The 25,975-nt window shown below is 39.1% G+C and overlaps 1 protein-coding gene across 1 annotated transcript in view; it reads left to right on the top strand.

Moving 5' to 3' along the window:
* Positions 1–25,975, top strand: part of LOC148416028 (calsyntenin-2-like) — a 178,714-nt gene that overhangs the window by 138,422 nt on the left and 14,317 nt on the right. Inside the window, exons 9-12 of the mRNA XM_088427843.1 lie at positions 6,017–6,179; positions 14,234–14,400; positions 19,901–20,049; positions 23,662–23,873. Of these exons, the coding sequence (XP_088283969.1) occupies positions 6,017–6,179; positions 14,234–14,400; positions 19,901–20,049; positions 23,662–23,873 (691 nt within the window). The remainder of the gene's footprint in view (positions 1–6,016; positions 6,180–14,233; positions 14,401–19,900; positions 20,050–23,661; positions 23,874–25,975) is intronic.

The following is a 25,975-nucleotide window of genomic DNA, read 5'->3' as shown; positions in this document are numbered from 1 at the left end:
ATGCATGTGTGATTGGCCTGCAACCTGACTGAGTACGGCATTTTCCGCTCTTTAAGGTGCATCGGATTATAAGGCGCACCCTGAATTAATGGCATATTTTAAAACGTTTTCCATATACTGTATAAGGCGCACCAGATTATAAGGCGCACCTTCAATTAATGACATATTTTAAAACTTTTTCTATCACAATATAGTCATACTCAAAGTAATAACAATAACTCAAATAATAACTCTCAATAGCTTAATAACTCAATGTCAATATGACCAACGTTGTTCAACTGTAAACACACACAAGAAACAGGTAAAGCTTACTTTATCAATTTATTCCCTATCAACCAATCCCAATCTCAATATTGATCCATATATAAGGCGCACCTGATTATAAGGTGCACCATCAACTTTTTAAAAATATGTAGGCTTTTAGGTGCTCCCTATAGTGCCGAAAATACGGTTATAAAAATGGATGGATGGATGGATGGATGGATGGATGGATGGTGTGAATAAAAAAAAATCTTGACACATACCACAAATTAACAATACATTGTTTTTACATTGCACATTTTAAACCATGTGTACTGACAAATAAGGTAAACGCAAATTACCTTAAGATTTTACTAGCAGTATGATGTCATCTAGTAAAATTTGCTAGCAAGCAAATGATTGAAAGGTTTCTTGTATTCCAATTTTACTGTAACATCTATACCTGATAAATTTTCAAAAAATTGACATTACAACATTTCTTTTTTTTTCATATATAGTCCTGGACAAGGCATGGAGAAAATGGTGAAATTAGGGACACAGTATACTCATTTGTGGCAACTGAATATGTATGTGTATGTGCATATTACATGCCACTTTGTAGCCACATTTGTGATATGACATGAATACAAAATACTAATTTACAGGTTTAATAACATTCTTTGGAACAAAAGGTTTAGCAAACATTGTACACCTTTGCAAGAAAATACTACATGAAATGTTCTTAAGGAATACATATTTTCTTTTCTTATTTTTCATTATGCCTGGGGCTCATTAATTGTCTCTTACAGAAAAAAAGTCTAATTTGGGTTCCATTGCACTGCTTTGTGAATAAATGACTTGTGAATAAATGACTTATACATGGCAAACCCCATTCAAACATTCAGACAATAGTGGTGTATGCTGCCTTGGAAAGTAGAATAAATAACATACAGTGCATCCAGAAAGTATTCACGGCGCTTCACCTTTTCCACATTTTGTCATCTACAGCTTCATTACAAATTGTATCAAATAAATCTCTCACCTCAAAATTTTGCATACAATACCCCATGATGCCAATGTGAAAAAGAAAGTGTTTGGGAGGAAATTTTGTGAATGTATTAAAAAAAAAAAAAAATCACACACACACACAAGTATTCAAACCTTTTGTCATGAAGCTCAAAATTGAGCTCAGGTGTATACTTTTTCCGCTGATCGTTCTTGAGATGTTTCTACAGCTTAATTGGCGTCTAATTTAGTTGATTATACATGGCGAGAGAATGGAGGAGGAGGACCTTAGGTAGGGAGGCAGTCAGGAACCCTTGTCACTCTGCCAGAGTTTCAGCATTCCTCTATGGGGAATGGAGAGCCTTCCAAAAAGACAACCATCTCTGCAGCAATCCACCAATCAGGCCTGCATAGTAGAGAAACCAGGCACTGTTCATCACTAAGCCAATCCCACCACTACAGAGAAGTATGGTGGTGGCAGCATCGTCAGGATATTTTTTCAGCAGCAGGAACCGGCAGTCAGGTAAGAAGGGAAAAAAATGAATGCAGCAATATACAGAGATATCCTGAATGGAGACCTGCTCCAGAGCGCTCTTGACTCAAACTGACATTTTTCAGCAGGACAACTACCCAAAACACACAGCTAGGATCTCAAAGTTCTGCCTTCAGAACCATTCTGTGAATGTTCTGGAGTGGCCCAGCCAGAGCCTAAACTTGAATCCGATTAAACATCTCTGGAGAGATCCCAGAAAATGCACAAAGGAACCACAGAGGTCTTGCATCCAAACTAAAAAAAACAAAACAAAAACTGTTCATATTGGGGTATTGTGTGTTGAATTTCAAGGTAAGACATTAATAGTTTGGAATGAGTTTCTAACGTGATATATAAAAAGTGAAGCATGAGAATACTTTCCAGATGCATTGTAAATGACATAAAGGGCCTACACTCAATATAGAACATGTAAGGGTGGGCGGATTAGTGTTTGTGTCTTGCTCGACATAAGTCAGACCTAATTATATTAAAACTCGAGGACAAAACTTGTTTTTCTCAATAAATAGAATGACGTTGACATTTTTAACAAAGAGTGGGTGTCTGGATATCTCTGGGCTAATTATTGTTCAACACAGTCAAATGCAACGTGGTCAAAAGATTTCACACAAATAGCAACGCAAAAAGTGCCATGGATGTGATTGTGTTTGCAGAATGTGGGTTTGTGGGTGTTAGGTAGCAATTCTGAGTTGTGTAGAAGTCATTTGACTGTTGACTCCGTCGCTGCTTTGAGCGACAATATAATTGCTACACTAATTAGGTACTTTTACAAGTCAGTAATTCATTTTCACCTTCCGCCTATCTCCCTGACACAAACACATAGACAGTGAAACACCAGAAGTGAATGCTGCGCTATCGCTCCCATGTAATTGTTTCTTCTATTTTCATAATTATATGCTTGCACGCTGCCAATTTTGCGCTCTTACAATAATTGGCCTGATAATGCTTTCCATGTTGAAATGGTTGAGAATGTAGAAAATGTTAATGAGTTATTTTTATGACAGTAAAATGTGAAAAGTTGCTGTACGCTAGAAGAAGAACTACATAGGTCCCATCAAATGAAATTACTGGCAAGTGGACAAAATGATTGAAAATGGAAACCACTAAAAAACTGACAAAAGAGTATCGTTTTTTTTTTCATGTTCTTTTTCTCCGGTAACGCTCACACTTTTCCATACTTCACCTTCTCTCCACTTCTTAAAGTCACCTTGTTTGCACCATCCATCAATCCCTGTTAATAAGACTCAAACGCTCTACTCTCCAATGACTTTCTCCCTCCAAATCATTTTTTTTCATTTTCTTCTTGCTCTGTGGATGGCACCTATGTCAAAGTATATAAAAAGAAAAAAAGCCGTATACTGTATAATTCATGAATGTTTCTGTATTACTTATTAATCTTGATTACTAACGCGCAGGTTTTTGTCGGGTTAGGACAAAGGCATTATTTGAGATTATATAGGACTTTTCATCTTGCGAATTGAATTTGTGTTTCTTTTCCAATATCTTGGAAAATATATCATTCCGATCATTTTCTCAAGCCATTTCCTTTACCCATTTTTTTCTCTATCCCCATCCATCTGTGGTCATCGCTCCGGCCACCACCTTTTGGTCTGACACCACCTTATCCATCTTTTTCCTCTATCTCCCCTCTCCATCGCACCTCTTAAGTCAGCAGGATGGGTGCAGATAGACTTTGAACTCCAAAGGATATGAGGCAACCGCTCCTGCACTCAGGTTCTAATAGAAGGACAAGCATCGAGGAAAGGCAAGCAGATGAAAACGAAAAAGAGTGAGATGGAGGTGGGCAGATAGCAAATCTGTTTTCTTCTCACCGCCAAGTGCCCCGAGAGATGAAGAAAAATCTTTGATGTGCCATGCTTTTGTTCTCTGCCTCTCCCGTTTGCGCTGTGGTTTGTCCTCTGGTTGTTATCAGTCCTTTCGTTCCTTTGTTTGTGGGATTATTTATTTCGGTCACCCACTCCGTCAGTCAATTTGCATCAGGCGGAGACTCACGGAAGTAATCAGGGAATACGTATTTTTTTGCTCTCAGAAATATGAGATGGAGTTTCACTGCTGAACACCAACTTTTGGCTTTGAAGATTTTTTTGCTGACAAGTAAGGCTGCTCAGTTGATTTTTGTGTTTGCAACCAACTGCCGGTTGTCGGTGAGTTTTTTGAGCTATAGCATCCTGGTGGTATCTGCTTTTGTGATTGCTGACACCGAAGCCTGCCAAACACACAAACACACAAATGAACACTTGCATAGTGAGCCGCTGCTTTTGCATGATTGACACGGCTTTCAGGTACTCTCCATTATGTTGCTGGCTTTGATATCAACTACTGAAAACAGCATATAAGTTTCTAGGTTTGAATCGAGCTTGTGTTATCGAGCAAAATAAATCAATATTTGGAAAACATTTGAATCTCAAAAGTATGTCTTTGAAATTAAATGTAAAACATGTTTTGCCATCGGGCTTTAGCATCACTAAGACCGACAGTCCCAGGTGTTTCAAGCAATGATCACACATTCAATGACGCTTGTGTGAAATGCACATTTCGTAAATTGCAATTGTCCGCTTTGGTGAATCCGGATTCAACAAAGCGGGACATCAAAAAGAGACAGAGAATATATCCCGTTTATTCCTTCGATGCACCTATTTTTCCAAGAAACCAATGTGAAAATAACCAGATACACCCAAGCTACAACCGGGTGTTGAACCTCTAACTCAATAAAATAGTTCACTATTATTGATCCCAATGCCGTTAGACTGCATTCGTTCACAGCACTAACTGCAGATATAGATGTTCCGTGTCAAGCAGCAATGTGAGTTGGATGTTGTGACTCACACAACCAAGAACAACTCCACTGATTACAACTTACATCGGCTGTGCTTGCATGAGCGCAGAGTGAGATCTCGTTCAAGTGTTGAGAGGCTGACCCACATTAAATGAGAGGAGTTGAGAGGAAGAGGTGAAGCACAGCTCGATAAGCGGTGGCACGACTGTGGCAAAACAGAACGCGAAATTATGCAAAACATAAACAGGCATGAGGGTGCTTGTGCAATCAATTACATTGTCAAAAAATGCTCACGCATTCGGATGAGTGGCACAGTCAAGCTTTCCTCAGAAGAGGGCCATACGCTAATCTATTGCAATCAGCATCATTTTTCTCATAGTTCTCCAAGTGTGGCCCTGCTTAGTCCTCTGCCGGGGAGGGCTCCGGTGTACTTTCAGCTCTAGTCAAAATGAGCTGCCTACTTTATTTATTTATATTCTTTGAATTCTTTGTATGTACTATCTACTGTATAATGATGTACTTTCCTTCCATCATCATATCAACTGATAATGCAAAATACAACTAGCGTCCATTTTGTGTCCTTACTTAAGTCTATTGACTTGTGCTAACGGAGACGGTCAATAGTTGCTGATAGTGAGCCATGCTCACACATCCTAGTGAACATCAGTCATGTTGTAACAGAACATGTACTGTACTTATTCATGTTTTTCTCAGTTTATAAAAATGTTGCTCCTTATTTCCCTCCTCTGCCAAAAAGTGTCCCAGGCAGACCAACCGGCTTGGTGCGCCGGTCTGGTCTGTCCTCTTCCTTAGGGTAGCTGCAACACACAATCACAGGGTCTCCTTTGGCCTACAGGTCATTCTCCAGCAGAGGGGACACAAGCGCATCATCTGTTTCATCCCAGTCTAGCAGATTTGCAGCAAATTGGAGATGCCCCACTATCCGCCTGGTTGCTCCACAATATAGCCTATCAGGCAGCACTACCTCACCCCGGTGACAGTTGCGCATGAGCAGTGTTTCTCACTTTGAAACCTACATAACTCCTTTTGTCCGGAAGGACTTGGATTACTTTGTCTCTAAATCCTTTTTATAATACTTCAATAGTTTCATTCTATTCATCGGTGGCCTCATTAGCATTGTAGATGATCTCTAGCCACCCAGATCACCACGAGGTGCAGTAGAATCTGGAGTGCTTGCCAACAGACACAGGGAAAATTTAGTCAAATAAGCATTCATTTTCACGTTCGCGCCAATGGGCAATTTGGAATCTTCAATCAACCAAACATGCATGTTTTCACAATATGGTTAGAAGTCGAAGCAAATTCGAAGCTGAAGAGAGCCAAAAGTCAAACCGGAACCATGACTTGCCGAGTGAGACGTCCAATTATAATGCTTTCTTTCTCTCTCCCTCTCTCTCTGCCAGATCTGTGACAAGGAATGGCATTACTATGTAATCAACGTGGAGTTTCCAGCAGTGACACTCTACGTGGATGGAGTGACATATGATCCCTACCTGGTGACAGACGACTGGCCCATTCACCCTTCCCAGATTGACGTACAACTTACTGTGGGAGCCTGCTGGCAAGGTGATTGGAATTTTTCCAGCTTCTTTTTGGCAGGCAGAAGCCTACCGCATAAATGTAAAGCATCCAGGCTTTGCTGCAGCTGCAGCTAACAATCGCAACAAAATGCGAAAACCAAACAACAAACAAAACTTAAGAACACCTTTCATTTAATTGACAAAACATGCTCAATACTAAAGGCAGCCAGCATTTGGAACTAGTCTCAAATACAGCAGAAAGCAAATTATTACATCATCATTATTACATCTGCTAATCTCTGTTGAAGACAAAAAATTTCAGAAGACCCTTTTATGTTGTTGTATATCAACCTTTTCATTTGCCGGAATAAATAAAACTGGTTGAGGGATTTTTTGCATCAATTTTTAGATGAGATCAAATGGATTAGACCAATTCATTACAGATCATAATGAATCTTATGTTTTCATGTCTTGACAGCATTCATAAAAAAATATGTGAAATCGCAGCAAGAGAAGAGACTTTTACTCATACCACACAAACAATTGTGTCAAAAAATTCATATTGGCAAAGATATACTCTCTGTGTCTCTAGTTAAAGTCAACATATAGCATATTTAAAATATAACTGATAGCAGAGAATGGAGAGAAGATGGCTGCTAGCTACAAAGTATATACCGTATTTTCCGGGCTATAAGCTGCTTTTTTTTTTTTTTTTTGATTGTCTACCAACTGCAACATCCTCTCTTTAATAGACTGAACATGCCTGTATATTTAGCCCCAACATTATATTTATAGAAAATGGATGGATGGATGTTACCAGTTAAATAGCAGTTCAAACTCGAAATCTATACTTCGATAGCATTCTGTCTCCTGTTGTTTAATTGATAGATTATTTTAGTGAACATTGCACACTGCAAATAAATAATATATACGATCATAAATTTATAAATACAATCATAGTCTAGTATAAATACAATCAGTCTCGTTCTTTCTCTTCACCTTGCAGTTTTAATTTTTACCTTAGGGAAACAATAACAATTCAAAACATGCAATTTTTTTAAACTGACTAAGATGAATCTAAGGTCACATTTTAATGAGGGTTCACATACCTTTTCTTAGAATTGTACACAGAGACATTCCGTACCATCACTCCTGTCAGTCACTAAATGGAAACAATTGTTTGAATTATGAAAGATTAAAATCAGTCACAGTAAAATTGGTAGTAAATGTGGCATTATGCTGCCTTAATTCTTCTTTAATATCAGACGAAGCACAAAGATATGACTTATATTTTTTGACACATCATTACTTAGGAAAGCATGGTCCTGAATGAACAATTAAATTACAAAGGACACTTAGTCTGTCTTTGACAAATGAATGAACCAATCAGACTAAAGCCATACAATGAACCTGTCCTCGAAATGGATAGTTGACACTAATCACAACAGGGTAAAATAAAGGACACGTTTTCCCCCTCACATAGTACAGTTGATTTGATAGCCTCTCTGTGATTCTTCGCCTCAAATAAAAGAGTGATAATATGTTTTGATCAAGTGCGGCTCCTTTGTGTGTTACTTTCAATTGCTGCAGTGAAGTCTAATTTACCTTTCGGGAAGATAAAGTTTATTTTATCTTCATCCGCCCCTTCAAACTATTCGATTGAAAAATGTTAGCCTTAAAGTGAACCGCTGATGGCCCATTTTCTGATCTATTGATGAGGAAACGGATACATTGTCAATTTTATTTTATTTTTTAATATCTGGTGTTCAAATCCCTGCATCTAATCTTGTATTAATACAAGATTAAAACAAAAATCCTGGTTAATATGAATGGACACCGCCATTTAAGAAACAGATGTAGTGTCAGGCAGTGCAGGCACACAAAAATAGGGATTGAGTGATAATCTAGATGGTCTGCCTAAATTGCCATGTTTTTTTTCCTCACTAGGTGACTCCAAAATAGCCTGCTTGTGATGGTTAGTACGGTCTTCCCAAACAAAATAATAAAAGTCTACTGCCACTGCCAGTTAGGTTGGAGATCTGGCATATCCACCCAGCCGGTTAGATGGCTGTGATCATCTGTTTATTTTATTTGTTTATTTAAACTAAAAGGATGGAACCTGACCCGTGTCATAAACAGGTTTCCTTCTTGGTATGCAACGGCTAATTATTAAGCTGCTTAGGACTGGCCTTGTCTAACACAAAGTAAGCTCACGGGTTTTGTCAGTGACGATTGATGGGCCTTCCCTCAGCATGCCAATAGAAAATTGTGAGACTGACTCAGGTTCGTCAGCATCTGACTAAGTACGCTGTGTTAAATTGGAAAGACGGCATTGCCAAGATGGTTTTCAACATTGCTACGTCACGGCAGCCGAGTATGGCTCAGGTTATTTTCTACCATGGTGTCTCGTCAAATAGGGTCCACGAGCCATTGTACGCTCGCTTTAAAACAACTAGCATTTTGATGCTTTTTTTTTTGTAAACCATGTTTATTATTCTTACTTGGGACTTCTGTATCTTGTCAAAAATTTAGATCGGGAAGCATAAAAAGTCAAGTGATGGGTGCAAGAAGGACAAAAAGAAAATGTCAGTTGAAAACAAGCTTGGTTGCATGTAGCAGTGACATTTTAATTATATTCCTTGATGCACTTTCATGGCTCATAACCATTAACTGGCCAGTCAGCATTGTTTGATGTAAATAGATTCTGTCATGACCACACCAAGTAAATGTAATTGAAAATGATCGCATTCTTATTTATTTTCCTATTTATGCTATGAAACTTGAAGCTTGGTGGCACAAGACTGTAGCCTTTAGTAAGACGATAATTACATCTGTACCAACCCACCATGAGAAGCAGCGAACAAGCATTAATCAGTTGTGCATGAATGCAAATGTGAAATAATGGCCCGCAATAATTTATTTTTATCAACTGATGAAAATGACTAGCATTCATCACCAAACATGGCTTACTGAAATGTACTGATATACTGACATCATACATTTTCGAGCAGCATTAATGTGAAAGAGGAGCTTTTATGGCTTTGATCCCTAAACCTTTTAGAGCAGAAACAATGCAACGCGTTGCTGCCAGATTTCTAATGTGAATACTCAACTCTGTCCATCCATGAATACATTTTCAACATTTTGCCCTGTTTGGCGTCACAAGTGACATGTACTCCCTCTCAGGTAGTTATCGGGGAAGTGGCGGGATACAAATGCACCTGGTTAACAGTATACACCATAAGTCCTCCATACTGTGCAGCCACTTCTGGTGTAATTTCAATTTATTTCTCAGTAAGGCACTTGAAAGTTGGATGCAAATTTCTGTCTCCTGCATTCAATTTGAATGGAGTTTGGCTTGCTGTTACCTTGCGTCCAAATGCATGGTGTAAGGAATTTATATCTTTCTTTTGGTCATTGTAGTAACACTATATGGGGCTGTAATATATGATCGTATTAAAGGCATTTTTTTCATTTTCAAAAAGTTCAAAAAGTAGTACCTATCCTTCTCTCCTTGACCTGATAATGTAATCCAACAAGGGTTAAGTAAAGATAGCATAAAGTTTCAGAGATTTGCCTTCCCATAGAGGTCCATACAGGTGGACACAATCAAAGAAGAAGACAATCGGAAAACACAGAGTAAAGGCACATTGTCTGAAATGAACGGAGATCCAGTTCTAAAGTACAACAGGAAGGTAACACCCGTCAACTCAACCAGAATTCCTGGACATAACAGTATTCTCGTAGCAAGGAACAGCTCCTGATGGACCAGGCATATGAGAATGATGGCTATAAAAGTCAGATATGTTTGGGGTCCACAATGAAGCTAGATGAGCTCCAGATCCGGACCATAAACCTTTGAAATCCAGCTTGAATTGCCTGCCCGAGTCCTCTTGCACCACCAGTCTTTTAATGGACCAGACTAGATCACCATCAAGCATCCACAGACTCAGAAGGTTTCAGATCTCACGTGGCATTAAAAAAAAAAAAAATACATACATGTTTGACTGCAGTTTCACATTGTTTAAAAAACAAACAAACTGTAAACTGAGAGAAATTAAACCCTTTTAGTCACCTCTTCATTTAAATCGCTGGGGTTAAAATGGGAACTTTTACAGAAAATTAGATTATACATGTTTTAGGAATATAGGAGGGAAATGTGGTTCCCAGAGAAACCCACTGCAGTATACCAAATTAAGAAATCCAATGTGAACTGTAACTGCAACATGAGGAATAGATGCCTATGATTGTGTATTAACATTGGAATCACACCCTTGCATTTCCCCTTCTATATTTATAATAACATGCCAGATAGTGAGAGTTATTACCAGCTTCAACTGCAGCTCTTTTGAAAAAGATTTTAAAAATTAGCTTGGCAAAATATTCAGTGAGCAGACGTTGGATGCCAAAGCAAGCTTAGGGAATGATCATCTCTTAAACAACAGTCTCTGTAAAATAGGATACTCATGGTCACTCAGTAAATTTCGTAATCCTCTCTTCTTTCTGTGGCCTACACTGATGGCATCTGCCGAGGAGGGACAGAGTGGATGGTTATCTCTCGAGGGGGCGTGAAAAACCAAGACTGTCTGACCTATGCTCTCAAAGGGAGCACACAAAGGAAACAAATATTAGATTGGCTGACTGTAGCCGTAAATGGACAACGTGTAAGATTTTGAGAGATTTTCATTCAAAAGGAACAAATGAAATGGCTATACACTTGAAAAACTTGCAAATAAATATGTTCGTATCGACCAACAGTATGTTTTAAATATAATCTTAGGTCTAGTTATCAATACATGATATTACACGGGGGTTGGCACTCCTCCAGAGGCTGTCATGTCTGTTATAGCTACGGACAACGGTAAATGCAGCACCTGGCGCACCTCCTGCTGTCCGTAATGAAAAACGGTCTAAATCTTACACGTTGTCCCTGTGCATCTGTGATTTAAGATCTAAAATAAAAAGACTTAAGGATCTTGCAAAGTGAATTCAAAAAATGGCTTCCAAATATATTTCACCTGTAAGACATAACATAGAAAAACAAGACACAGCACGATAAGGCAAATGAATTATCAGTGTAAAGTGGATGGAGTACCGGAGGTAGAAAAGCGCTATGTATATAAGTGCAAGTCCATTTTGTACCAAGTTTTGTTTAACTTGGAAGTGTGTCTGAGAGAATACTGTATATTAACTCAGTGAGGACACCCAACCTTAAATTTAGCTGTTGAGTCTATTGACAATAAAGAAACTCATTCCACTAGACTAGCTGAACCCCAAACCAGCCTTTGAATAGATAAAGCACATTTTGGCATAAAACACTGCAAACATTTTTTTTTTTCCCACGGGGAAAGAAAGTGTATGATCTTTATTTTTTTTCTCTCAGCGTGGTCAACTGTGACGCCACCTGCACAGCCTGAGCTTTTGAAGCTTACTGATACATCATTCTGAGCAGTGATGCATGAGCCCGCACTGTCAACCAGGAATTAGGGTTAACTGGGTCAAGCTGGACATTGTCTGACAAAGTGCAATGAAGAATGCTGAAATGAGCCTACAGTATGGCTTTCCCTGACTACACTTGTAGTTGACCATGATTGCTTTTACCAACTCGATTGCTCTTCTCAAAGCCACAATCTTAAAGCAATTAAACCGTGCTTTCAATAACATCCTCTTCTTTGGATGTTCTGGCCTTCCAAAAGTTCCAAGTCTCAAGTTCAACTCTCACATGAATAATTTCATCTATGACAAACAGAGGTGGTGCATTTGCAGTCTGAGAAAGAAGCTATTTCTGGTGTAGAGAAAGGAAAATGAGACATCTCTAGTGAGTTATCTAAAGCTCACTGACACCGTTTACCACTTTTAGCACATCACTTTCTTGAATACAAAGCAGTGACCTCACTCTTATGTTTAAAATGTTTGACCTTCCAGTTAACCTGACAAAATTGTGAACCGATCTTGCCAGTTATTGGGTCTTATAGTGTTGTGACTGCTATTGGTTTGTTTGAAATTGCCAGTTTCTATGCTTCGTTATTTTGTCATATGAGTTAATACCGTTCATTATTTTGTCTTGGGCTTGATTTCTCTAAGAATTGAAGCTTTAAGTATAACTCATTCTAACTCAGGGACAAGATGGACAAAAATGTGTTCTCAAGTGGGCCGGATTGATAAAATTATGATATATTACTTAAAAACAATTTGTGCCGCTGATATGTAGATTGATATGATAGAAATATCCTGTGATTTGCCGCAGACGCCACCACCTGCTCCATCCTTTAAATGATAGATTCCCTGGCTGCCGTTTCGTCTCTTTCTTTAGGAGTTTAGACATTATAGACTGTGACACACCAGAATGTTTCCTTTTCCAATCACCCGCTCCTGTTTCCATCGACGCACGTCCTGTGGCCATCACTCATTCCTGCTTCCGGTGGTGCACGTCCTGTGATCGCTGTGGGGATTGCCTTCCGTTCCTGTTTTTTGGAGCACACGTCCCGCTGCCGTCACCCATTACTGTTTGTGGCAGTGCACGTCCTGCAGCAAATGTGGCTTCCTGTTCTGTGGGCTGGGCACGGGGTGGTGCTGCTTGTGAGGTGATACTGTTTTGACGAGGATTTGAGTTAGGTCTTTGATTTAGTCAGTTTCAATAGATATTTCACAGTACTTTTTTTTGTTTTTTTTAATTGTGAGATTACTTAGTTACTTACTTCGTAGCCTTGGATTTCGATGTAGGTCTGCAATTTTGATGGATGTGTTGGCCCTTTGCCAGAGTAGCGAATATGTTAAATATTTATCATGACACTCTCCATTTCAAGTCATCATTGGTGATGTGGCAAATGGAAGGGAGCACGCTCCCTGCCTTCACTGCAACACTTGAAAGAGGTGAGCAGAGGCGCAGCACAGTTGCTCATGCCAATAAACGATAAATGCAACCTTGTGTAATAGAAAAAAAAAAAACAAGGTTTCCAGGTCTCAATAATGCAGTGCACAGTGCTGCGCTATCATGAACTCAGACTTAGCATGACACAAAGGAAGAGAGGAAGTTTATTTTCTGAGAGGCACAATTTCCCATGTGCTTGAGTCAGAAAAGGTGTACGGCTATGAGCTTTTTTGGCTGTGTACATTCGCCCATTGACTTAAGTGTACCACTTACACACTTTTAGAAATGTATGCAGTTTAACCGAGATTTTTAAATCCGGGCAGCCCCCTGTCATACAGTGGTGTGCGTATTTTCCCAGAGATTCAAGCACTTATACTGTCGCACACTCAGGAGGCTGCACAAAGGACTAGCGCCTCTTGAAACTGAAACATCACATTGTACTTTTCGATTTAATTAACTGCTTCCGCTAGTGATGATCATGTGTCCGAGCGGCTTTTGATTTGTGCTGTTGGCTTAGGGTTTGTTTGAAAGTGGAGCTCATGACATACTGTATGTAATTATAGTGAGGGTGTCAAGAGTGATTTGTATTTTTTTATTTTGGTTTGTTTTGCCAGTCTGGTCGTCCATTGAGATGCTACACTGGCAGGAAACAACACATGCTCCTTCGGCCCGTGAGTTGAGTTGTACCCACTTCTGGAGATGATCAGTACATGACCTGTGGGTCTATACGCAAGTTCATTTCACATTTAAAGAATGAAATATATTCCAAATTTATCTCTATGGAGTTTGCGTCTCAGGAAAACTTTGAGACTTCCGGGAATCTTCAGAATTCATTGGGTCACACGTCTTCGGTGGCTGTGCAAGTTTTCATTCTTTGCACAGGTCAGTGTGTCAGAATCTGAAATCACCAGATCGCCGCACCCAATAAGTACACATTGAGGCACATAGGGCTCAATGGGAGAATATGCCCCTCAGTCAACATAACTTTTAGTTACAGAGTGGAAATATAATTAGATTTGTTGGGTCCATTTTCAGTATAAGTTGTCAAATTAAAAACCTGTCAACATCAGTTCCAATAAAGTGATTGTTTGGCCTGACATGCTGATCTTTGGTTTTACAGAAAGAAAAAATATCCAATTAACTGTTTATTTTTATGACAGAATTAAATACTACTGGCAGATGTATAACATTTCCTGTTTTGTCATGTGTGTATTTATCTCTATATGTAGGTGGTGAGGTGACCAAGCCAAGGTTCACCCAGTTTTTCAGAGGCAGCTTGGCAGGATTGACCATCCGACCAGGAAAGATTGAGAGTCAAAAAGTAATTTCCTGTCTGCAGGCTTGCAAAGAAGGACTGGACATCAACTCCCTTGAAAGTCTGGATAAGAACATCAAGGTACATACTGTACAGGGAGTAAGACGTTTAAAAAAAAAAAAGTTTCCAGTTATTTTGTCCTGTATGTGTCAGAACACAAATCAACATATAACGAACAATCTTCAGAAGAAATGAATATGCTGAAGTAAATTTGAACTGTTTTACAGTTGTCTTCAATCTTTGTTTGAATTTATTTTTAAAACTGAAATGATACAGAAAATATAGTACAAAGATACAACTTGTAAACATTGAGAAGCTAGTTTACGTTTTACTGTAACGTTACTGGGATTCACAAGACAAGCGAATATTAATGCAACATGAAATGCACTAACAAAAAGCATATATTGCATAAGCAAGAGGTAGAAGTGATGCATGAGGGATCATGAATTAAACTTAATGCATTCATCGCCTCAATCAAGTCTACGTGCATGGCACGTGTGCTCATGCATGAGAAAAGCACAGCCAACCTTTTGTTGTTAGCTTGACCTCTGCAGGTTCATCTTGCGACACTACTCCAAGAACCGGACATGAAGAGCCCCACAAGCGATCATGAGACACGTTTGCCATCTTCTGTTCATAAGTTCTCCCAAGAAGCTTGTTACACACACCACATTTGTGCAGGACTCAGACTTTCATCCATTTCCTGGCCCCAACAATCCAGAATCCCGCTATGTGGATGGGCGCTTTTGTAAAGACATGACCTCGATGTCTCACCTTTTTCAAATCAAGTCAAAGTGTTTACTGTCATGTGCAAAAATTCTACCAGGGTGAGAACTGCTCGAACCAATGAGACCCCATAGTAGTTGAAAGAACAAAGAAGGTCATGGCTGGGGCTGGAGGTTCCTCGTCTGAATTAGACGCTTGAGGTGTGGATAAAAACTGAGGTCCAGGTGCCATGTTGAGTCGGCAAGCTCAACTGCAGATATACGGTTTCTCATACTTCTCATCCGGCTTTCGTAAGGTCCCGCAGTTGTAATTTCCTCTTGAATGATGACTGGACCAGCAAGTCCAAGAAGGTAAAAGAGACTGTTTACTGTAGCTAGAATGCCTCTACGAGTGAAGGGTTTCTCTGCGGTTCTCACTCTGAAAAGGGCATGTTTTAGATTCCCGCTGAGCTCTAGGCTGCATTTGATTTGGTCTGACCTGTCATCAAAGTTAACATTTTGAAGACCTTTTGCATGGTCATCCTGATGGAAGGTTTCTGAGACTTCCTGGATTTTTGTTGCTATTTTATGTCTTTTGTGTTCTCTTAAGCAGACTTAATGCCGTCATTGACGTAAAAATCTCATTCAACATAGTGTTTGGCGTCCACAACGTATTCACTTGCCCTGTTGTGCTGCATGACGAAGACCATAAATGACTACCACTGGTGGAAGGGCTGTTGCGCAATACATAAAGCTTTTATTGTATACTGAACAACTTCATTGCAGGGCTTGCTGTTTTTCAAACAGAAGAACTAAAGGAGGTTATCTGATGACAACGTTATGAAACATCTGCACTACATCCGGGATCGCAGCCACTTGATCTCTTGAGAAATACAGCAAGATCCATAGCAAGCTGTCGTTCTTATCTGGACCAAGAAGCACATTGTTCAATGAGACTATAGTATTAAGCATAAAAAATGGGGAGATACCATTGTTCTTCCCTTACTTATAATATGGGTGCTCATTTTGCCTGTTATGATCAAAGATTTTTTTGCATAAAATCCAGGTAAGCAGTCTTCATTTCAGTCTTTTGTCAGCCTGTTGGCAGTTGTCTGGGATATGTGGACTAGAATAAAAGTGGTGCAGCCTAACTGCTGGTGTTGCCCATGAACATCTCTCTATTCATGAGTTTGAAGAAGAGCTTGTCTTCAATAGAGAGGCCCACTTTATCAACATCCTTGGTCTTTTTAAAGATTGAGCTGCTGTTGTCAAAAATTGTGTGACCAAAGCACCTTAAAGTGAATACGGTGCTTGCAGAATTGAGAGAGGAGGAATGAAAATCTACTTTTTAGCACATTGGTGCAGAATGAAGTAAGAGACTGTTTTGTGTGCTGACTCCAAACATACACAGCTGATGCTGACCCAGTTAAGGTCCAACCTCTGAGCATAGGGAGCGTGGACCCTTATGGTACTCTCTGTGGTTATGGTAGTACCTGTGCATGTGCACAGTGGGTATGATGAGCCTAACCCTTCAATTTGAAATCAAACTTTTGTTTTGTTGCCTGACAATTCTGCTGATCGATTCTTTTGCAAATGAGTGAATAGTTTTGTGGGATCTACAGTATTTTGTATTCATCATGGCATGTCATAAACATCTACTGTACAATATAAACCTCTCCATTATATATTTGAAGGTGACCCGTGGCGCAGTCGTTTGCACGTCCGTCTCACAGTTCAGGGATCCTGTTCAAATCCACCTCATTCTGGTCTTCCTGTGTAGAGTTTGCATGTACTCCCTGAACCCGCATGGGTTCCCTCACACTTTACCATACAAGTCAACCGGTAGTTTACTTTCCTTTTTACCTTCCTACTTTCCCCCTCGTAGTAATATGCTTACACAAAGCAGGAAGATACCACCGCTAAACGGTCGCTACGGAATGGAATCCCTGATCCACCGTCAGCCACACCAGATAGACAACAGGCTGCCTGAGCCATGTGTTCTGCAATTCACATTTGTTTTCATGGCTAACTATTTTCATCAACACGCAAGCAACAAATCACTAAAGCTTAGTGTGAGAAGGGGTCATGGTGGTTACACAATTTTCGGTTTTCACGTAAGCGCTGACATGTAGCCGACCACTAAGAATGAACGGAGACTTTCCCACTGGTTTGACCGCACCCCCACAAGATGCATTGTTCATTGTTGCAACAAAAGCCCTGGCTTTGCTCATTTTCAGGAGGAAGGAGAAGACATGACCAGCAGAAAAAAACTAATGCCAAGTCGAGAACTTTGCTACTTTAATCATGTCTTTACCTGTAAATAAGTCAGCCAAAATAACACCAAATCACCCAGCCAGCTCCTCTCCAGTTGGAGGCGTGTGTCCAAAGTCACGCTGCCACTGCTCTGGAATGAAACATTTTCCTATTTGAGGTGCCTCGCCACCACAGCAGAGGTCCTTACGCCTCATCCCGTGGTCCCCGTCCCTCACCACATACACAATAAGTGGGTTTGATGACAGCGTGCTGAGCCCTGCCAAATGCGGTATGAAAAGGGCTTAAGAGTTGTCACAGTTTGATTGGGTTAGGCCATGGCTGGCTGGGCCACCTGTTCCAGATGGTCAGGTTTGGCCTTTGTGGTATTCTCAAAAAGCAGCAGTGTATTTTTTTCCATTTTTTCACTTTACATATTTCTCAGCACGCAGACCTTGCAGGTACTTTTAAAGCCAGGTGCTGCACAATGCCATTTTGCTTGACTTCTCCTTGTTCAGGCTAAGACAGTTGATTAAAGTACAATAAGGCTTTCAGAACATTCAAAATGATGTAAATTGTGCCCTGAGTCTCAAACTCTCAACTTGATTTATTAGCTGTTTCCGTGGTGTATTTATTTATTTGCACGCTCATAATGTCCTTAGGGTAGCTCGGGGGTGCAGTGGTTACCACGTCCGCTTCACAGTTCAGGGACCTGAGTTCAAATCCACCATGCTCCAGCCTTAACTTAGAAAGTTGTGCTGTTTGCATACAGTATATTAAATGTGTGTACCATAATGGCAAAAGCATTGATAGTAATTTCTATACGCTTATCCTCTTGTTCATTGTTCTCCTCCTCAACACGTTCTCAAACACTGGCCACAGATTCAGTTAGTGAAGAAGGAAACTTCTTTCACGCCTCATAAGACGTGACCAGCTTGACCAGGGATGTGAGAATGATGACTATAGTGAGTTTACCTTGAGAGGTTCTTAGCTGCCATCTCCCATAATTCTGTGTGCGGCTTAAGGACATCATCTGGCTAGCCTGTAAAAGGCTGGCACAGCACGACGAGAGGTAAATAACAGAGACAAGGAGAAACTAGAGAAGGTGAAGAGAAAGGAAACGCAGCTGCAGAAATAGATATGAGGCCGATGGCAAGAAAGGAAAGCTGTGAAGAGGAAATAACAGCGGAATGGCAGCGTATGAAGACCCCCATGGCGCTGCTAAGAGCCCAAATTCACCAGACCAGCAAACCATCTTTCAAGGAAGATTGGCCTCAAATAACTATGTTCAAATTGTGAATGCAGGCAAACCAACAAAGCTGTCTGTCCATGTTGCTTTGAATTTTTAAGGTTTGAGCAGCAACTACTGCGAGGTCACTATTTGTTTTTTTTAGGAATTATTATTATTAATAATAACATTATTTACTTTTAATTCAGATTTTTAAACCCTAAGAATGAAGAGTTTATGGTTCCTACATGTTGATAGCCGTTGACTCTGCTGGGTTTATTTTTCAGGTTCAATTTTTCAAAATCCTTGCAATTTATGTTGTGCATGTGCGCTCATCATAAAACTAGCTGCATCTTCATTTTCATGATGCCAGAGGTCTAGTCCACCGTGGAGAACCAATGCTTCTAATACACTTGACAAATTGGGGACAGAAGGTAGACTGTACTCGGCATAAAAATGAGTACATCTTTACATTCAAATTTAGTTAGCGTTTTTGTGAATTTGGGAGATGCACTACGCCATGCTGAGAATTGCAGTTGACAAGGACGCCCCTCCACCTCCACGGATCATAATTTGATGACCAAATCAATATTTGATTTTAGTCTCCATGTCTAATTGGTGGTGATTTTCGTGTAAATGATGGAGGTGCAGGCAGGCCCAGTTGCAACTGACTCTATTTCAAAAATGTGATAATCTCTCTTGATCATTGTTAAAAATCAATTCATTCAATTAAAAATATTTTCGCTACAATCTTATATTTCTATAGCACCTGACAATTTGGCGTGGGGGAGGGCACGCTACACGATTGGAATGCAAGGTGGTCTCAATTCTAAAAATTCTCACTTGAGAAATTAAACCATCCATTTTCTATGTCTGCATCCTGTCGATTGTCTGCTCATCTGTCATGGCAAGTGTGAACTGCATGGACAATGTCCAAAAACTCATCTCACAGCAGTTGCTATATCAAATATGACACTGCACAAGTAATGACAGTTACAGCATTTCATATTCGAAGATGAAATGAACACGTTCTTTTTGTTATACTCTCAACCATGATTTTCAGCTTGGTTGCAAACAATGCAATTTGCTCCTCCTTATGGTGATTCATGAGTCTAGAGACACTTATTGATCGGGTCCTTCCAAGTATAGCACTTTCAGCTCTCACACGACTCCTTCAACTTCATTTTACGATCACGGTGTTGCTTTTGAAATCTAACACTTCACCTGAAATTTAAAGGATAAACATTCTGGTCCAGAGTGAGAGTGCTAACCTTCTTGTCATAATTTAAAATGTGTTTGCGCCCGATACTTTAGCAGGAAAAAAAAAACAAAAAAACATTCATTTTTGCCATTATACTAATGATTGCTTTTGTATGTGTGTGTGTCTGTGTGTTTTTAGTTTCACTTTAACCCAGCTCAGTCCATCCTGGTGATGGAGGGAGAGGATTTAGAAAACATGAATGTTGCAGCGCGGAAAGTCTCCTACATAAACTCTCGACAGTTTCCCACTCCAGGAGTGCGACATCTTCGTATTTCTACTACTGTCCAGTATGTACAAAGTCTTTTCTTTTCTTTTCTTTTCTTTTCTTTTCTTTTCTTTTCTTTTCTTTTCTTTTCTTTTCTTTTCTTTTCTTTTCTTTGAGTTTCCATCTTCCACCATATCTAAATTGTATCAGATTTTCATGCCTGATGAAGATTTTTTTTTAATTCTCAGGCTCACACTTTTGTGAATGTGTCAATACAATGCCAACATTTTTCCTGCATGTGAAAACAACACAGTGAATAACACAACTCACACTTTTCAATTGATCTCACACGTCTCTCTAACAAACTCACTGCTGATTGTGTGTGCTTGTATTCTGTGTTATTTACAGCAAAAGAAAAGGTGACGAACTGTGAGCCAGTAACAGTCAAATTGCCTCAGTCTTTGCGTCAACATTTTTAAAGATCAATTGATTCTACTAGGTCCGGATTGAGAGGATTTCTTAAGGCAAATGCCAATGCTGAGTTTTGGTAGAAAATAATACTGATTACAGATCAATCAGCCAATTAATTGAAAAGTTTATAATGACTAAACTAGCACGTGTTTCCTCCCAGTGCATTTTATTAGGTCAATTTTAAGTGGAGTTTTACTATTCACAAGCTGTTACAGATTCCTCGGGAATAGTAGAGGTCAACATTAAATATTTTGTCAAATAAACCTTCCATTTTCAGTTCACGGAATGCATTACATGGCACAATAAATTAAAATATGAGGGCATTAATACTTCTCACATATTTTGTGTTCCGAGTACTTGAATGTTTGTCTTATTTCACATGTATGCTGAATTTATATTGCACTATGTAGTTAAATAATTTCCAGTTTTTGAAACAAACAGCGACTTTAGATTGTGTGTAAAGCAAGGACATCCAGGTCAATTCTTTTTAGAATTTTTGCTCTCAATCATTGATCACCCATACATTCCTTGTAAAAATTTGCACTGGTCTTTGTACTATGTCACTTCTGTTTGGAGAATAACTTGTGTAACGAAGCTGATACTGTAGCATAGGCACCTCCATAGTATTTGTATGAATTGTATTATAAAGGTTTCCGCCATGAAACGCCAGCTGCCACAGACAGTGCGACTCCACACAAACTGACTGTTATAAAATCCATAATTACTCCAGATGCAGTTCTATTTGTTTTAGCTGATTTCTACTAACTGCAAATTAAGGCAAGCAAGGCTAATCTCTGGAACAGTTGTGTTAGGCTTCTTGTTATATTTCTTTATAATTAAGTTGGCCTTCCTCCAGGTTCCTCTTTCAGCTCTACTGACCAAAAAGGCATCAGACCCACTGCACCTCCCTCAGCCATATCACGCTTTTGCAATTAGTCTCAACAAAGAAGAATTTACATGATGTTACATGATGTCCTGAATCTTTAAAAACAAAATAAAACTAATTGTGAGTACAGAATAGCATAAAATAAATCAACCTAATTAAAAGGAATATTCTGAATTCTGTCAGACCAAAAGGTTTTACAGGGCTATTAATTATGAAATACTGGATGATATAATCCAAGCAAGTCATATCAATACAACCGAGCAATAATTTGTCACCAATAATGCTGTGATTGAAGTCTGGACTTCCAGCTTTTATTTGAAGTTCAGCAAAAATATGACATTTACCGTCTAAGTATTACAGAGATTTTATTCTCATGCAGTCGTGAAGGAAAATGAATTACATGCAAGCAATAAAAATGAGGGTCTTATTTACAAAAATGTATGTATCACACAGCAAATGTTATTGAAAATGGAGGTATGCTGCATAATAAATGGAATGCAATTCTGAAAGGCTAAATGAAATGTTATTATGAAACCTTTCAGAAAACTTTGAAGATTCTTTATTTGGCTGTGGATTCTCTAATTTCAATTTCATTGTGGTGTGGTTAAAAACTGTCTGATCGCTTGTGCTGTTACTGCAGCTCTGCCCTGTTTTTTTCATGTAAACCCATTGTGAACTGTTTCCAGCGTTTTAGCAATGTATTGCTTTGACGGAGAGTATCAGTGTTCTTTTTTTTTTTTATGCACCTTCCCAAAGCAACTTGTTACAACAGCTCCATTGAGAGGAGAATATCGGTGCTATTAGACTTTTTACACTTGTCTACAAAGCTGCAACCAGAAGCAGCTATAACCACATGAACCTACAAACCACAAGGTTCTTCGCCTCTCAGCGTTGATGCACATGCATCCTGAAAGCCATACAAAGAAGCATGAGTTGGCACTAAAATACAATATATTGAATCAAAAGAGATTAATTATTAGGGCAGCGAAATGACCCATCATTTTGCATGTGTATTATGGGTGTCAAGTGATTAAAAAATTAGATTAATTAAAATCTGTGATTAGGTCTAAATAATCTCTTTTTCATCTCGTCTACAAATTCTGAGTAAAAACCTCTACCTGATTTTTTTCTTTTTTATTACTTAGATTTTTTATTACTGAGATATGCTGTGGCAGTTTCAAAAGATTGATATGAAACAACAAAAATGTAGCTTCAGTCATTTATTTTCAATAACCGATGCAGTACCATTTCCCCTCTGCTGTGTTTGGGACTAGTCCCAAGTAAAATGAAATGAAGGACTCAAATCAAGAGAAATGTTGTTGTTTTCTAATTTCAATCACCAAATAATATGAAAAAACATATCATAAAATATCATCCATCCTGTCCATCACAGTCGCTCAAATGTGGTCAGATCATGTTTAAATATGCAAAGAACTACGCTATGGCTTGCTACATTAGCATCTTTGTTACTTTTGTTAGCTTCGGTTGCAGCTGGGTACTTTGCATTAAAACTTAAATTGCTTCTGTGATATGGAAGCTTCTTCATACAAAGAATGGATATGACTGGGTGTTTTTTCAAGTGTTTTTTTTTCCTACCTTCTGCTTCTGAATTCATCCTCCCACCCACAACAGAAGTCTATCAAGTTGTGCCAAAAACATTGACAGCTAATCAGTGTCCACCTCAAGGTGTGATTGACCTTTGTTACCTAACCTCCATCAATTCAAGCACAAGAAGCCAAATGCATGAAAGCAATCTAATCATCACACAGAAAGCATAAAGTTAGAGGTTAAACATGACACTGATGCGATTGAAAAACGCAACAAAACAATTGCAACAAAACAATCGCAATTTCAGTGTTGTCCAGTGTCCTTTGTCCCGATTGTTGACTTCAGTCTTGATCCTCTCTCATCTACTGAGAGCTTCATACAACATTTTCCACAAGCAGGATTAAAACTCTATACCACCTGTGCGTCGAATGCCAATGCAAAAGGAGCACTTTTCAATTAGATTAGAAAATAATATTTAATTCAGTCACATATAAATGTTTGAATTATTGTCCTACTTTTTGTCTTTCGTTGTGCTGAAATGTCACAAATCTCCTGTTACCTGTTTTTTTGTTCCATGTTCCATTTGTGCACAACATCTTAAAACGATTGACTCACCATGTTTTCCATGTTGTTTTTATAAACAAATGTTGAGAAAACAAATAATTATTTTGTTTATTTACTCCCTGTCTTGTTTTTAAGAACGTATGAATGAATGATACATGGATTTTTGTACATTTTTCTTAATTTGTCAGACATCCTCCCTCATTAAACTTTCTCGCTCATTCGTAGATGTTTTGGTGAAGACACGTGTATCACCATTCCCGACATCGAGGCTGTAGTAATGGTGCTGCAGCCCAGCGAGCCCATGATAACCATCACTGGAATAGAAAGACAGAGTCGGCCTGCTTCGGACCTCAGGGGGCCCGAAGGGGTTAGGCTCTTCCAGCAGCTCCATATCATCAGCACGGTCACTAGGGGAGATGCTGCTGCCCGTAACACAGGTAAATACAGTACTGTAATATCAAATTGAATGTGACTCCCATTAACCAATTTGCACTTAAATGTATTTTCTTGTTGTTGGTCAGTGCTTTTTATGGCAGTAACTAGATGGGTCAATATACCCAGATGTCACCTCGTCCTTACATCATTAATTTTGTGAATGCTGAACATATGTTATTCTACCTTTATTTTTAATATCCAGCCATCCATTTTCTTTACCGCTTGTTATCACAAGGGTTACGGGTGTGCTGGAGTCTATGTCGGCTGTTGGCACACCCTGAACCGGTTTCCAGTCAATCATGGGGCATATTATTATTGTTATTACTAGCATTATTATTACTAGTAGTAGTTTTTATCCTGCTATATTTTGAGTTCTCCAATATTTCTTGAATTCAAACACTTCAATCTTTAAAATGTTTTGAAAATTCACACTATTTCTCTCATTCCTAGCTTTTCACAGTTTCCCCAAAATTCATTGGGGATCCCCAGTGAGGGATTTCAAAAATGTGTTCCCATCTGAATTTCCAAATGTTCATTTCAACCGGTGAACAATTCCATATGCTCCCATAATTTTTCATTCAGCTTCCAGTATTCACATGCAATTTCTCCAGACATTATGTTGAGTTAGTAGAGTGCAATCTTGTTCCAGTACTTAGCTCAAGTAGGCGGAGATTTCTTAAAGATAACACAACACAACTGTTACAGAGATGGAATAGTCAAAGGCCACATATGGGCAAGCTGTTTGCACATCTGCTTTAAACTTCTGTGGTCGGGGTTGGCAATACAGGCTTCGGCTTTCCACATTCTAAATGTATGCGTGATATACATATTGAAGACTCTAAATTGGCCTTGTGTGTGATTGTGAGTGTGTATGGAGCTTTGTCTATAAATATGCCCTGGTATTTCAAAAGTACTAAAAATTCTACTTATACATATGAACACAAACCAATAACATCATGATCATTTGGGGTTTATAATTAATTAGCTGTCATCTACAGAACCTACATTGGCAAATTTCGGCTTTTGGTTATTTGAGGTGAATTTGACTAATTTGATAGTATTGTAATTATTTCATTGGCATTCCCAGCACATGATTGTGCCCTACTATACTCAGCAGTTGCTACAGTGTTCAAAACCTCACATTGACATCTCAAAAAAATACCAAACATCACTCTGACCGTGCAGTGCAAACTTTTTTTTTTCCCAGCAAATTTTACTCAAGTTTATTGTTATTCATTTCAAAGCAAAGATACTTTGGTCAGTCCATTACAACGTTAAACGTCGACTTCAACGTGAAGTGCGACATTGATGGCAGACTTGAGCATGAATGGGTTTGATGCTGTTCCTCAACTATTTACCCAATGTCGAGGCAAACATCAAGTTCAGAATTGTCTTCTGTCAGCCAATGCTAGCCTGTAGTCCATCTCAAACTCCAAACGGGGTCTTCAAATGCAATCGAAAAGTCTTCAAGCCCCATCTTTTCACCACATCTTCAATAACAGACATACACACATGCAAGCGCATGCTAACACACTAACATGCACATATACTGTACAAACATAAATGTTCAATTACCCATAAAATACTGTTGGATATTTTTGTGTCCCTTAAAACAACATTATATTATTTATTCACTCATTTCATCTGTGGTTTCAACCGTTTTGCACCATCAGATGACTGCTGTAAAAATACAGTCAAAACAACCCCGCTAGTAGACACCTAAGACCGTGACATAGTACTTATAGCATCTGAAGACGAAAGCTTCATCTCCTCAGCGGTAATCTGCAGTTTAAGCTAAACGTCTTGTGTTAAATGCATATCTGCTTGCCTTGCCATATTCTGTAGAGTCACTTCTGCAGAAGCACTTTCTAGGGCTCACCCCCGGGGACACGGGTTAGTCAACATGAGCTCCCCCACTTCTTACACCCCCTCTCACGTATTGATGACAATGCAGCGTGTGACCTGAGCCGACCGGAATCACTCACCTAAACCCGTAAAAAAAATGAGTATTTAAATCTTCTTGTCCCTGACCACTGTGGCAGGAGCGTCCCGATTTGGCTTGGCCCGGAGCTAATTAGGAGGAGATAAGAGTGAGGGAGGTCTG

Source organism: Hippichthys cyanospilos, chromosome 11 (assembly GCF_059441005.1).
Source record: "Hippichthys cyanospilos isolate Australia breed blue-spotted pipefish chromosome 11, RoL_Hcya_1.0, whole genome shotgun sequence".
NCBI classification, from domain to species: domain Eukaryota; kingdom Metazoa; phylum Chordata; class Actinopteri; order Syngnathiformes; family Syngnathidae; genus Hippichthys; species Hippichthys cyanospilos.
The sequence above is the reverse complement of the archived record's forward strand: the minus strand, read 5'-3'. Positions and strand labels throughout refer to the sequence as shown.